The sequence below is a fragment of the Panulirus ornatus genome, chromosome 19 (assembly GCF_036320965.1).
Source record: "Panulirus ornatus isolate Po-2019 chromosome 19, ASM3632096v1, whole genome shotgun sequence".
Classification (NCBI taxonomy): Eukaryota; Metazoa; Arthropoda; class Malacostraca; order Decapoda; family Palinuridae; genus Panulirus; species Panulirus ornatus.
This window is the reverse complement of record NC_092242.1, coordinates 4,047,902-4,063,704: the sequence shown is the minus strand read 5'-3', so window position 1 is coordinate 4,063,704 and position 15,803 is coordinate 4,047,902. Positions and strand designations below refer to the sequence as shown.

At 39.0% G+C, this 15,803-nt stretch overlaps 1 protein-coding gene across 4 annotated transcripts in view; it reads right to left on the bottom strand.

Moving 5' to 3' along the window:
• The window catches only part of LOC139755329 (lysosomal dipeptide transporter MFSD1-like), a 31,159-nt gene that overhangs the window by 14,102 nt on the left and 1,254 nt on the right, over positions 1-15,803 (bottom strand). For all 4 annotated transcript variants that reach the window (XR_011714080.1, XM_071673478.1, XM_071673479.1 and 1 more), the window contains exons 3-5: positions 14,423-14,573; positions 12,540-12,665; positions 4,527-4,732 (exon numbers count right to left, since the gene is read on the bottom strand). Coding sequence is in view for 3 of the 4 variants with exons in the window: in XM_071673478.1 (XP_071529579.1) it covers positions 4,527-4,732; positions 12,540-12,665; positions 14,423-14,573 (483 nt within the window). In the remaining variant the exon portion in view is untranslated. The remainder of the gene's footprint in view (positions 1-4,526; positions 4,733-12,539; positions 12,666-14,422; positions 14,574-15,803) is intronic.

Sequence of the window (15,803 nt, the reverse complement as noted above, 5' to 3'; positions counted from 1 at the left end):
CTACTACTATCTCCAGTTCTTAAAAAGAGTTGTTTAGTATGATGAATATCTTTAAATATCTTTTTCAAAGAGGATTTATACCTCATCTTAAACATTAAACATAATACAAAGATACAATAACTTCTCTATTCCACAGATATATGGTAATCACATTAAATGAAGGAAAATTTGTCCCATTAAAAGAGTATGTGCTCTCAGTATGAAAGTACTGTATTTCCTAGTATGAAAGTTACTGCCATTTGAATGTTTTTTCAAGCAACATTGTTTGTATGTCATCTCAAAAGACAGCTGTCACAGTAGATCTCGCATTCTTCCTTATACTTCTCTTATCAATATAACATTCCTTCTTTTTTCACCTCTCTTCTCCACATAGACATTTATTCTGCTACTTCCATAACTGCTCTGCATACTCCTACCTGCCTATGCTTCCCAGGGATTCTTCAGAGAATCACTTCCCAACCATCATATCCACATGCTTGGTCAAATAGTAAGTGAGAATATTCAAAATTTGTTGAAAGTTTAATCTCCAACACTGGTAATTTAATCAAACTGATGATCAACTCTTAGGGTCATTAGGTAAACAATAAGTATGAAGAGCAGAAGCATACTATGATTTAAAGGCCTTTGTATTGTACTAAGGTTGAAATTCTACAATGCCATGTTTAAACTGCTGGATTTGTTCATATGATTCACACTAATTCACTACATTTCAAATTTTTCTAATTTTTTTTTTTTTTTTTTTTTTTTTTTGCTTCGTTGCTGTCTCCCACGTTTGCGAAGTAGCGCAAGGAAACAGACGAAAGAAATGGCCCAACCCACCCCCATACACATGTATATACATACGTCCACACATGCAAATTTTTCTAATATTGCTCAATATCCTAAAGAATTAACCACTATCCAAATAGAAGTTCTATCCCAAAAGAATTAACCATTATCTAAATTGATAACTTTCTAGTTCTCAATATACATACCATTACATTTTCTATTATGGGTGCTTCACTTGAGAATGCTAAGTGATAAATTCTGTGCCAAAAAAACAATTACTTAATATTCATTTACTACTGGTTCTAAAGTGATTACATGAAATAAAATGGTAAAACTGAATATGAACAGCTCATGAATTATCTCTTCTTTCATTTTAAAAGGTACAATAGTAATGCAAAAAAAGTCCTCTTTTGGTACTGAGAATAATCGAAAACAGATAAAAAAAACTGTGAAAGTGCATTTATTTATATCCATTTTGCTCTGTCACTGTCTCCCATGTTAGCGAGGTAGCGCAAGGAAACAGACGAAAGAATGGCCCAACCCACCCACATACACATATATATATACATACACGTCCACACACGCAAATATACATACCCATACATCTCAACGTATACATATACAGACATATACATATATACACATGTACATAATTCATATTGTCTGCCTTTATTCATTCCCATCGCCACCTCGCCACACATGAAATAACAACCCCCTCCCCCGTTATGTGTGCAGGTTAGCGCTAGGAAAAGACAACAAAGGCCACATTCGTTCACACTCAGTCTCTAGCTGTCATGTAATAATGCACCAAAACCACAACTCCCTTTCCACATCCAGGCCCCACAGAACTTTCCATGGTTTACACCAGACGCTTCACATGCCCTGGTTCAATCCATTGACAGCACATCGACCCCGGTATACCACATCGTTCCAATTCACTCTATTCCTTGCACGCCTTTCACCCTCTTGCATGTTCAGGCCCCGATCACTCAAAATCTTTTTCACACCATCTTTCCACCTCCAATTTGGTCTCCCACTTCTCATCGTTCCCTCCACCTCTGACACATATATCCTCTTTGTCAATCTTTCCTCACTCATTCTCTCCATGTGACCAAACCATTTCAAAATACCCTCTTCTGCTCTCTCAACCACACTCTTTTATTACCACACATCTCTCTTACCCTATTATTACTTACTCGATCAAACCACCTCACACCACACATTGTCCTCAAACATCTCATTTCCAGCACATCCACCCTCCTGCGCACAACTCTATCCACAGCCCACGCCTCGCAACCATACAACATTGTTGGAACCACTATTCCTTCAAACATACCCATTTTTGCTTTCCGAGATAATGTTCTCGATTTCCACACATTCTTCAACGCTCCCAGAATTTTTGCCCCCTCCCCCACCCTATGATTCACTTCCGCTTCCATGGGTCCATTCGCTGCCAAATCCACTCCCAGATATCTAAAACACTTCATTTCCTCCAGTTTTTCTCCATTCAAACTTACCTCCCAATTGACTTGACCCTCAACCCTACTGTACCTAATAACCTTGCTCTTATTCACATTTACTCTCAACTTTCTAACTTTCTTCCTAGTAAAAGTGCAATTACAAAAATATGATCCTCATGGCTGAATCATATATCAAGAATCAAAAATGTTCTCTTTTAAAACAGTCTGTTATAGACAATGACAATACACAGTAAATCCTTGATTTAACGGACCCCAATATAATGGATTTCGGATTTAACAGACTGGGCAAATAATAATAATACATCAATCATTTATAATTTAAAAGGTCTGTGGGGCCTGGATGTGGAAAGGGAGCTGTGGTTTCAGAAAATTACATATAACAGCTAGAGACTAAGTGTGAAAGGATGTGGCCTTTTTTATTTTTCCCTGATGCTACCTCACTGAAGCAGGGGGTAGCGATGCTATTTCCTGTGGGGTTGTGCCAGGAATGGATGAAGGCGAGCAAGTATGAATATGTATATGTGTATATATGTATATGTTGATATATATATATATATATATATATATCTTTTCTTTCAAACTATTCGCCATTTCCCGCATTAGCGAGGTAGCGTTAAGAACAGAGGACTGGGCCTTTGAGGGAATACCCTCACCTGGCCCAATTCTCTGTTCCTTCTTTTGGGAAAAAAAAAAAAAAAAAAAAAAAAAAAATATATATATATATATATATATATATATAGAAAAGCAAATGGATTTGTATGTAGCATTTATGGATCTGGAGAAGGCATATGATAGAGTTGATAGAGATGCTCTGTGGAAGGTATTAAGAATATATGGTGTGGGAGGCAAGTTGTTAGAAGCAGTGAAAAGTTTTTATCGAGGATGTAAGGCATGTGTACGTGTAGGAAGAGAGGAAAGTGATTGGTTCTCAGTGAATGTAGGTTTGCGGCAGGGGTGTGTGATGTCTCCATGGTTGTTTAATTTGTTTATGGATGGGGTTGTAAGGGAGGTAAATGCAAGAGTCCTGGAAAGAGGGGCAAGTATGAAGTCTGTTGGGGATGAGAGAGCTTGGGAAGTGAGTCAGTTGTTGTTCGCTGATGATACAGCGCTGGTGGCTGATTCATGTGAGAAACTGCAGAAGCTGGTGACTGAGTTTGGTAAAGTGTGTGGAAGAAGAAAGTTGAGAGTAAATGTGAATAAGAGCAAGGTTATTAGGTACAGTAGGGGTGAGGGTCAAGTCAATTGGGAGGTGAGTTTGAATGGAGAAAAACTGGAGGAAGTGAAGTGTTTTAGATATCTGGGAGTTGATCTGTCAGCGGATGGAACCATGGAAGCGGAAGTGGATCATAGGGTGGGGGAGGGGGCGAAAATTTTGGGAGCCTTGAAAAATGTGTGGAAGTCGAGAACATTATCTCGGAAAGCGAAAATGGGTATGTTTGAGGGAATAGTGGTTCCAACAATGTTGTATGGTTGCGAGGCGTGGGCTATGGATAGAGATGTGCGCAGGAGGATGGATGTGCTGGAAATGAGATGTTTGAGGACAATGTGTGGTGTGAGGTGGTTTGATCGAGTAAGTAACGTAAGGGTAAGAGAGATGTGTGGAAATAAAAAGAGCGTGGTTGAGAGAGCAGAAGAGGGTGTTTTGAAATGGTTTGGGCACATGGAGAGAATGAGTGAGGAGAGATTGACCAAGAGGATATATGTGTCGGAGGTGGAGGGAACGAGGAGAAGAGGGAGACCAAATTGGAGGTGGAAAGATGGAGTGAAAGGGATTTTGTGTGATCGGGGCCTGAACATGCAGGAGGGTGAAAGGAGGGCAAGGAATAGAGTGAATTGGAGTCATGTGGTATACAGGGGTTGACGTGCTGTCAGTGGATTGAATCAAGGCATATGAAGCGTCTGGGGTAAACCATGGAAAGCTGTGTAGGTATGTATATTTGCGTGTGTGGACGTGTGTATGTACATGTGTATGGGGGGGGGGGGTTGGGCCATTTCTTTCGTCTGTTTCCTTGCGCTACCTCGCAAACGCGGGAGACAGCGACAAAGTATAAAAAAAAAAAAAAAAAAAAAAAAAAAAAAAAAAAAATATATATATATATATATATATATATATATATATATGCATGTACATGTGTGTATAGATGTTTATGTATACATTATGTTTACATTACGAACATGCAAGAAAAATACAGAAGAAAAAAAGAAAAGGAAATGGAAAACTATATTTGAAGAAAATCATTACAGAAAATGTTAGGAAATACATCCATTGTTACTAACCAAACATCAGAGAAATTCCAAGTGCTTCAGGACCGTCAGCATAACCATCAACCCAGTCATACAATGGTACCATAACAAGGAAGTTGACGGTTGATCCAACCCTTGCCATGCTCAGCAGCAGACCAAACACTGTATTAAGTTCTTTGCCCTTAAACCAGCTAACTGTGTATGTGTTTTGAGCAACAGCAAGTGATTCTCCACCAATACTAGAATATAAGATAAAATACTCATTATACATCAGAATGGATCATCTTAAAGCACTTTGTGCAACAGGCAGTCATTTTAAAGAACTGTAAAGTCAAAATGAAGATTTGGTGAGAAATATGAATTACATTCTTGAAAATGGTCATGTAAATCAAAAATGCATAAATCAAATAATGTACGTCATGGAGACTGGGGGTTTTGTTATCAATAAGACAGTACAGAATATTATACCAATGAGAAACTGCAGTATACACTGAACAGGTTATATGAAAAAAAAATTTATACTTAATTTCCACTTCCCGCATGGAACAGATGAACATAGACTGCATCAGCTCGCATTCAATCTCTAGCTGTTATGTGTAATGCACTGAAACTAGAGCTTCATGTCCAAAACCAGACCCCACAGACCTATACATGGTTTACCCTGGATGCTTCGCATGCCTTAGTTCAGTCCAATGACCCCTGTATACCACTTTGTTCCAATTAACTCAATCCTGTGCATACCTTTCACCCTCCTGCATGTTCAGGCCCTAATCACTCAAAGTCTTTTTCACTCCAACCTTCTATCTCCAATTAGGTCTCCCTGTTCTCCTTGTTTCCTCCACTTCTGACATATATCATCTCAATCTTTCTCAATCATTCCTTCAAAATGTCCGAACCATTTCAGCACACCCTTGGCAGCTCTATCAACCAGCACACCCTCTGCAGCTCTATCAACAACATTCTTTTTACTTCATGCCTCTCTCTTACCCTTTCAATACCTACCCAATTAAACTGCCTCACATTATGTACTGTCCTCAAACATTTCACCCTCCTTCACACAGCATTATCTATAGTCCATGCTTTGCATCCATATAGTATTGTTGGGACTACTGTACCTTCAAACACACCCATATTTGCCCTCCTAGATAACTACCTTTCTTTCCAAACATTCATCATTGCTCCGAAATCATTTACTACCACCTCACCCACCCCATGATTCACCTAAAACTTCTGCTTCAATGGTTCCATTTGCTGCTATGTCCACTCAGAAGTATCTGAAAAACTTCACTTCTTCCACTTTTTCTCCATTCACACTCACATTCCAGCTAACCCATCTCTCAACCCTGCTAAACTGAGTAACCTTGCTTTTATTCACATTTACTCTTAACTTCCTCCTTTCGCACACTCTTCCAAACTCAGTCACCAACTTCTGCAGATTTTTACATGAATCTACCACCAGTGCTGTCACATCAGCAAACAACAACTGACTCACTCCCCAGGCCTTCTCATCCCCTACAGACTGCAAAATCACCCCTCTCTCCAAGACTCTTGCATTCACCTCCCTCAGCACCCCATCCATTATTAAATCAAACCATGGTGACATTACACACCCCTGCCTCAGAAAAATCTTCACTTGGAACCATTCAATCTCCTCTCTTCCTGCTCATACACATGCCTTACACCTATAATAGAAACCTCTCAATGCCTCTAGAAGCTTGCATTCCACACTGTTTAATCTTAAGACCTTCCACAAGGCATCCCTAACAACCCTATCACAAGATAAATGACACATCCAAATCCATCTGCTTCTCTAAGTTTTTCTCATACACATTCTTTAAAGCAGTCCATACATTCTCTACCACTTCTGAAACCACACTGGTCCTCTCCAATCTGATGCTCTGTATATGCCTTGACCCCCTCAATCACTACCCTCCCATACAACCTACAAGGTTTTTTTTTTTTTTTTTTTTTTTTTTTGCTTTGTCGCTGTCTCCCGCGTTTGAGAGGTAGCGCAAGGAAACAGACGAAAGAAATGGCCCAACCCACCCCCATACACATGCCTTGATTCAATCCACTGACAGCACGTCAACCCCGGTATACCACATCGCTCCAATTCACTCTATTCTTTGCCCTCCTTTCACCCCTCCTGCATGTTCAGGCCCCGATCACACAAAATCTTTTTCACTCCATCTTTCCACCTCCAATTTGGTCTCCCTCTTCTCCTCGTTCCCTCCACCTCCGACACATATATCCTCTTGGTCAATCTTTCCTCACTCATTCTCTCCATGTGACCAAACCATTTCAAAACACCCTCTTCTGCTCTCTCAACCACGCTCTTTTTATTTCCACACATCTCTCTTACCCTTACGATACTTACTCGATCAAACCACCTCACACCACACATTGTCCTCAAACATCTCATTTCCAGCACATCCATCCTCCTGCGCACAACTCTATCCATAGTCCACGCCTCGCAACCATACAACATTGTTGGAACCACTATTCCTTCAAACATACCCATTTTTGCTTTCCGAGATAATGTTCTCGACTTCCACACATTCTTCAAGGCTCCCAGAATTTTCGCCCTCTCCCCCACCCTATGATCCACTTCCGCTTCCATGGTTCCATCCGCTGCCAGATCCACTCCCAGATATCTAAAACACTTCACTTCCTCCAGTTTTTCTCCATTCAAACTCACCTCCCAATTGAATTGACCCTCAACCCTACTGTACCTAATAACCTTGCTCTTATTCACATTTACTCTTAACTTTCTTCTTTCACACACTTTACCAAACTCAGTCACCAGCTTCTGCAGTTTCTCACATGAATCAGCCACCAGCGCTGTATCATCAGCGAACAACAACTGACTCACTTCCCAAGCTCTCTCATCCCCAACAGACTTCATACTTGCCCCTCTTTCCAAAACTCTTGCATTCACCTCCCTAACAACCCCATCCATAAACAAATTAAACAACCATGGAGACATCACACACCCCTGTCGCAAACCTACATTCACTGAGAACCAATCACTTTCCTCTCTTCCTACACGTACACATGCCTTACATCCTCGATAAAAACTTTTCACTGCTTCTAACAACTTGCCTCCTAAACCATATATTCTTAATACCTTCCACAGAGCATCTCTATCAACTCTATCATATGCCTTCTCCAGATCCATAAATGCTACATACAAATCCATTTGCTTTTCTAAGTATTTCTCACATACATTCTTCAAAGCAAACACCTGATCCATACATCCTCTACCACTTCTGAAACCACACTGCTCTTCCCCAATCTGATGCTCTGTACATGCCTTCACCCTCTCAATCAATACCCTCCCATATAATTTGCCAGGAATACTCAACAAACTTATACCTCTGTAATTTGAGCACTCACTCTTATCCCCTTTGCCTTTGTACAATGGCACTATGCACGCATTCCGCCAATCCTCAGGCACCTCACCATGAGTCATACACACATTAAATAACCTTACCAACCAGTCAACAATACAGTCACCCCCTTTTTTAATAAATTCCACTGCAATACCATCCAAACCTGCTGCCTTGCCGGCTTATATCATCCGCAAAGCTTTTACTACCTCTTCTCTGCTTACCAACTCATTTTCCCTAACCCTCGCACTTTGCACACCACCTCGACCAAAACACCCTATATCTGCCACTCTATCATCAAACACATTCAACAAACCTTCAAAATACTCACTCCATCTCCTTCTCACATCACCACTACTTGTTATCACCTCCCCATTTGCGCCCTTCACTGAAGTTCCCATTTGCTCCCTTGTCTTACGCACTTTATTTACCTCCTTCCAGAACATCTTTTTATTCTCCCTAAAATTTAATGATACTCTCTCACCCCAACTCTCATTTGCCCTTTTTTTTACCTCTTGCACCTTTCTCTTGACCTCCTGTCTCTTTCTTTTATACGTCTTCCACTCAATTTCATTTTTTCCCTGCAAAAATCGTCCAAATGCCTCTCTCTTCTCTTTCACTAATACTCTTACTTCTTCATCCCACCACTCACTACCCTTTCTAATCAACCCCCCTCCCACTCTTCTCATGCCACAAGCATCTTTTGCGCAATCCATCACTGATTCCCTAAATACATCCCATTCCTCCCCCACTCCCCTTACTTCCATTGTTCTCACCTTTTTCCATTCTGTACTCAGTCTCTCCTGGTACTTCCTCACACAAGTCTCCTTCCCAAGCTCACTTACTCTCACCACCCTCTTCACCCCAACATTCACTCTTCTTTTCTGAAAACCCATACAAATCTTCACCTTAGCCTCCACAAGATAATGATCAGACATCCCTCCAGTTGCACCTCTCAGCACATTAACATCCAAAAGTCTCTCTTTCGCGCGCCTGTCAATTAACACGTAATCCAATAACGCTCTCTGGCCATCTCTCCTACTTACATAAGTATACTTATGTATATCTCGCTTTTTAAACCAGGTATTCCCAATCATCAGTCCTTTTTCAGCACATAAATCTACAAGCTCTTCACCATTTCCATTTACAACACTGAACACCCCATGTATACCAATTATTCCCTCAACTGCCACATTACTCACCTTTGCATTTAAATCACCCAACACTATAACCCGGTCTCGTGCATCAAAACCACTAACACACTCATTCAGCTGCTCCCAAAACACTTGCCTCTCATGATCTTTCTTCTCATGCCCAGGTGCATATGCACCAATAATCACCCATCTCTCTCCATCAACTTTCAGTTTTACCCATATTAATCGAGAATTTACTTTCTTACATTCTATCACATACTTCCACAACTCCTGTTTCAGGAGTACTGCTACTCCTTCCCTTGCTCTTGTCCTCTCACTAACCCCTGACTTTACTCCCAAGACATTCCCAAACCACTCTTCCCCTTTACCCTTGAGCTTCGTTTCACTCAGAGCCAAAACATCCAGGTTCCTTTCCTCAAACATACTACCTATCTCTCCTTTTTTCACATCTTGGTTACATCCACACACCTTTAGGCACCCCAATCTGAGCCTTCGAGGAGGATGAGCACTCCCCGCGTGACTCCTTCTTCTGTTTCCCATTTTAGAAAGTTAAAAAAATACAAGGAGGGGAGGATTTCTGGCCCCCCGCTCCCGTCCCCTCTAGTTGCTTTCTACGACACGCGAGGAATGCGTGGGAAGTATTCTTTCACCCCTATCCCCAGGGATAATATACATATATATATACACATACACACACATACACACACACACGCACACATACACACACACACACATACATATTTTTTTTTTTTTTTAAACTATTCGCCATTTCCCGCGTCAACGAGGTAGCGTTAAGAACAGAGGACTGGGCCTTTTTTGAAATATCCTCACCTGGCCCCCTCTGTTCCTTCTTTTGGAAAATTAAGAAAAAAAAAAAAAAACGAGAGGGGAGGATTTCCAGCCCCCCGCTCCCTCCCCTTTTAGTCGCCTTCTACGACACGCAGGGAATACGTGGGAAGTATTCTTAATCCCCTATCCCCAGGGATAACATACATATATATACATGTGAAAAATGTAAGAAACAATTTAGAAAACTGAAACTTCTAGCTTGAAATGAAATGAAAAAATGAATGTCACATAATGGTTCAACCTCTGGCTATGGAAAGGAAATGTTTAATTTATTTACACAAACGTCAATAGTAGTTCTCATCAATTTAACCACTGTATCAATAAGCTTCAATGTCTAAGCTACATTTTTTCCAATTTCACCATTTTCTTGTCAAAGCACCATGTATAAAAACTATCACTCCAGTAACACAACTATAAACATTTACTTCCCCTTTAAAAAAAGTTCTGGGGAAGTCTGTCTCGATACACTGCGGGACACTCTACCACCTGGCGAGGTTTGTGTTGCAATGGTTCTTGATTTACAAGGTATATCTACAAGGTAAACACAACAAATTCATATCCTCTGTAGTTCAAGCACTCACCTTTTCCCCTTGCCTTTATAAACTGGCAATATATATGCATTCTGCCAATCTTCAGGCACCTCACCATGCTCCATACATACACTGAAAATCCTATCTAAACAATTAACAACATAGTCATCTCTTTTCTTAATAAATCAACTGTAATACCATCCACTCCATTACATACTACAATATACATTCATTCCATTCTCTTCATTATTGAACTCTTAGGAATACAAGGTCTTAAATGTACTGATAATTGTTCCACCCTTGGCATTCTCCTTGATTTTCTCTGAACTATCTTGAACAGTTAATGAAGTAGATTCACTGTGTACAAGGACACAATTAATGTCTGATGTTCGATTCACCTCTCTCTTATATTTTGGAATATCCATTTTATCCTGAATGGTGATAGCCTTATGCTTCTGCTTCTTAGCACCACTCATACTTGGAAAATTTAAGAGACATTATGGTGGCATGATGCAAGGGGCAAAACTTGTAGCATATACTGCAGTCCAAAATATTGCAGTACTCCATGACTGTACTCTGTATCCATCCCTCATGTACAAGTGCTTCTTGTACAGCACTGGCAACACCACGCTACTGTACCAGCCCAATGATGATTATGTCATTCCAAACTTGAGCCCGTGTACATTAAAAAATGTTTATTTTCTAAAAATGGTGTTGACCAAATTAGCTTAAATCGAGAGGTCCCACTACAGATGTTTACTAAAGAAGCATGAACAAGTGGAAATGAGGTAGCAAAAGGATGGGACATGATGAGGTGGATACTTGAATCCAATCAGGGTCAGATGATGCATGCAGATGAAAATGACAGCTGCTAAATGTGAGCTACACAGAAATCTAAAAAGCATGCTAAAAACATAAAAAGTTAAAAAGTAAAAATCTATTACAAATACAAATAATAGCATATACATCATCAAATTTTCTATGTTGAGTGCTTCACCTAAAAATACTAGCTCGTATGAATTTCCTATCTCTTCTCATTCAAATTCAGAGGAATATTTTACTGGTATACATAGATGTGTCAGGGTACAAGCAACTATAATTAACACCAGAAAAATCCCTCGAGAGTTAGTTACCCACAACACAATGTCTTAACCTATAGGTACCCATGGGTTGTCTATTCCTGCAATCACTTAAATTGGAAAGCATCCTTTCCTGGTATAGTATGATGATCATGAAAAAAATGGTGTGGCAGAGAGCAAAAGCATGTCCAAGGTGTAGTGAAATGATTTGGGCACATGGAAAAGATGAATAGAAAAGAGACTGAGAAAGAGGATCTCCGTACTGGCAGTGATAGATGCTAGGGGACAGGGAAGACTGAGATGATGAAGTATCAGGGCCTAAATACTAAGAAGGGCAAGACACATGCATTGGATAAAATAAATTGGAACAATGAGGTGTAAGTGGGGTGATGTCATGTTAATGGGCTGAGCCTGGGCACAGGAAGTGGTTAAGGTAAAATTTGGCTGTGTATATTTTAGTTTTGGTATATCATATAAGACAGAGACCGGATGGGTGCAAATGAAGCCATTATTTGTCTCTTCCTAATGCTGTCTCACTAATATTGAAAAGGTAATGAGGAAGGAAAAAAATCTTTTATCCTCATCTACTAACTCACCTGTTCTTCAAAATCTCAAGAATTCTGAACGGAAATAACTTTATGTTCTGATCAAATAAGTTTAACCTTAAGATAAATGATAAAATGAAAGAATCAAAAGAGTGGCTATGACAAATAAATCAGATAAGGATTTACATTTGCAAATAGAGTCCTATGAAGGAACTGAGGCTATGAGCAAGGAGATATTAGTATAAAGAAGGAATGGAAGGAATGATGGAGACAAGGTTAATTTTGAGAAAACCCAGAGGAATAAAAAAAGTGTGGAAAGTGTTAATCTGAATGAGCATAAAAATACATGAAATTGATGATGCATTAGAAGGTCCTAGTTATGTTATAATCCTGATGTAGTCAGAAAAAACTGCATAATCAATGCAGGTGATTATTATGAAAAAAGAAAAACTAATAAGTCTAACAATACAAAGAAAATAATGCACTGTCAAGTGACTTACCCGAAGACAAATCTCCCTAACTGCATCACCCAAAATCTGTCAACTATGCCACCCATTGCATAGATAAACTGGCCAAAAGTAACTATTGTTGAAAAAATAATAGTTCCCCACCGAATACCAAAGACTCTGTAAACGAAAAAGGAATACAATTACTACAGGCAATGTATAGCAAATTTCAAATTTCATAATTTTTACAATTCGAGATGCACAGATTAGTTCATGATATCCTTCTGGATAAATCCTTACCAAAATAGCATTCCTAAGTTTGCAATTACATTTCTTTCTACCTAGTTGCTTTTCCTGACAGCAATGTAGTGTAAGAAGCAAATGAATAATAGCCTTACTCAAGCACATACAGTCTCTTGCTGTCCTATATAGTGTTAGAGCCCACTATCCTTAGTCAAGCCCCAAAGGGTATTCCATGGTTTATACTATTCACAATTCCCTGCTTTAGTGAAATCACACCAGAAAAAGATAGAAAAAACTGTTTTATTCGTCAACGTTGACTTTCTTGCTATCCTGTTAAATGCTCCAAAACCAGGACTAAACATTCAGAGATAAACCTCACTGACTATTCCATGTTCTCCTGAAAGTCTCAAATGCTTTGCAAGGTTCAGCTCACTGATAGCATAGTCTACCTAGTATACCATATAACTCCAGTTCATTTTAACTTATGTATGCTGCTCATGCTCCTAAATATTCATATCACTATACTTCAAAGCCTCTTTCACTCTATGATAGTATCTCCTTCTTGGTCTCCCCCACCCCTTCTGATATATTGATCCTTTTAGTCAGTAATATTTTCACTCATCTTCTCCTTAAGTTCAAATTACTTCAGCACAACTGTAATGGTGGTATATAACATAAATATATCTAGAAACATTACACTTTTCATGCTAATTTCAAACTGAGGGTGACTGGGTGTAAAGTGTAGGGATGATATGGAAAGACTTGTTTCTTTATACTGAAAACTGTACTCATATTTCTACCCATTTTAGCTACATCTCTGATACCTGTTCCCTCCTAAAACTCCCTCAAAGGAGTGGCCACAGCGATAGAGTCTCTATAACCAGTGAACTCCACTGCTGCTTCTTAGTCTATAGTACCTCATCCTTAATAGGCCTGCTACTTCTACCTAATGACCCTGCCTAAAAAGTTCCTGCCTACTACTCTCTATCGCTTCAGTCATTTTGCCAAAACGCAGGGCTAGAGCAAAGTGCTTACCACAAGAAAATCTAGAATTACGAAGAACGAGCCAAGTGAGTTAAGTGTTATGTGTGACAAAGAGAAGTTGTTTGCTTGTGGACAGAATACCAATAGTCCACATGCAAGTGAAGCAGAAAGAAAAGACAGCTATCTGGGTCAGAGGAGTGTAACTTGACAATTAAGAGCTAGCTCACTATGCAGCTATCACAAACTCTCCCAATACCCACCCAGTAAATACTGGTAATATACCTCCCTGTTTGTTGGCTGCCTACCAACTAGTACCTATACTCTTATTTCAAACATAGGCAGTGTGCTATTAATGAAAATCATGAATATACGTAGAAATATTACACCTTTCATACTACTTACAAATTTGAGGAGACTGTGGCTGGCATGTTTCTCTGGAAATAATCTAAGTGTTTACATATCACCTGTATCAAAGTTCTTTATTACCCTTAGATTACACAGACAAAATAAGATGCAACTGTAATGCAATTTCTTCAAAAGGAATAAGTTCACTAGGGACACCTCCTTTTCCTTCTTAAATAATCTGCCACAAAAATCATGCTGTAAGTCATAAATCTGTTCCTGACAGTGACATAATGGGTCTATGAAGTAGTTTGTGATCTCAGAGATGCTAAAATATTGGGTGATGTAAAACATAAAAAATTTAATACCTGTCAATGAGAAATCCCCCAAGAAAGCAGAGAATCACATTTGGCCAAGAGTAGAGGCCATATAGACTAGCAAACTGAGTGGTGCTGACTTTCATATCATCCATGATATGATCTTGCAATGATCCAGGGGTGTCATAACAAAAGTATGAGCCTGAAACAGATAGATTCTCAAATAAAAAACTTTCCCCAATCAAGTGTACATGTCAAAGTTCATCATCCTTCACTGTATACAATAATGAATACCATAACATTTTGTTATCTCTTTCTTGTAGAGCAAGATGGCAAATGCTGAAACTGCCCATATTATTTTAGTTACTTCCAATTCGTAAGATTCCAGCCACTAAAATATCGTATCCATAATGAATGACTAGTTGCACTATAGGAAGTAAGAATATGACTGAAGAGAAAGATTACATCCTAAAGATCAGACAGAAAAAAAAAAGGTTAAAGTAGGAGGGTACATATAAACACAAAATAATGAAAAAAATCGGTTAGGGATTGAGACTGTAGTAGATTTTGAAGTAAGGATGCAGGATTAATGTGACCAAACAAAAGAACTATCAATAAGAGGAAGGAAAATCTTTTTAAATTCCTAGGAAGTGTTGTCTCAAACAAATGACATTAGTCAGTGTATAACATAATCATAGAATAATGATTACCTTTTATGACAAGGTAACTATATGTCAGATATTACCTTCCCTTCATTTTTCATTTATATGAGATGCTCATTCATACTAAACCCAGCTCAAAGAGAAAATATAATCATGGCAACTATGTAGATATGAACAAGTCATTCAGAAAACAGACTGAGAAAAAATGGATTTATAATGTTCCATAACTAGAGTACAGACTAATGATACAGAAAGTCTGTGAAATCTACAATGAAGCAGTCATAAGGATCATGGGATGCAAACATAAGAGAAAGATAAAAAATGAGAGATATCATTCAATAAAAAAATGACAAAAAGCAAGACTTAAGAGATGGCCTATGATGAATGCAGTATACAGAAAACACTGTAGCAAGCACCAACTGAAAGATGGCAAAAATCATGAAACAAGTATTGCACAATAGGCAGAGGAGCCAAATGAATGTGAAAAAGAGAATACTGTATTGAGTAGAGAGCAAAAGACAATAAAAACTTTTCAATAAGTTCATATCACAGGGTATCTTTTAAAATAGTAGCAGGGCAATTCCTTCAGTAGTCTCCCAGTACTGTACAGCAAAAACCTCTTTGTCTTATGAAACTAGGCGTTTTGATGCCCTCTTTGGTATAGCAATGTGAATTATAATACTTCTTGAGAGCTTTATCATTATGATAATTATCATTCATCACCATGCACATAAATGGGCTCTGAAAATTTGCCACAGTGATGAAATTTC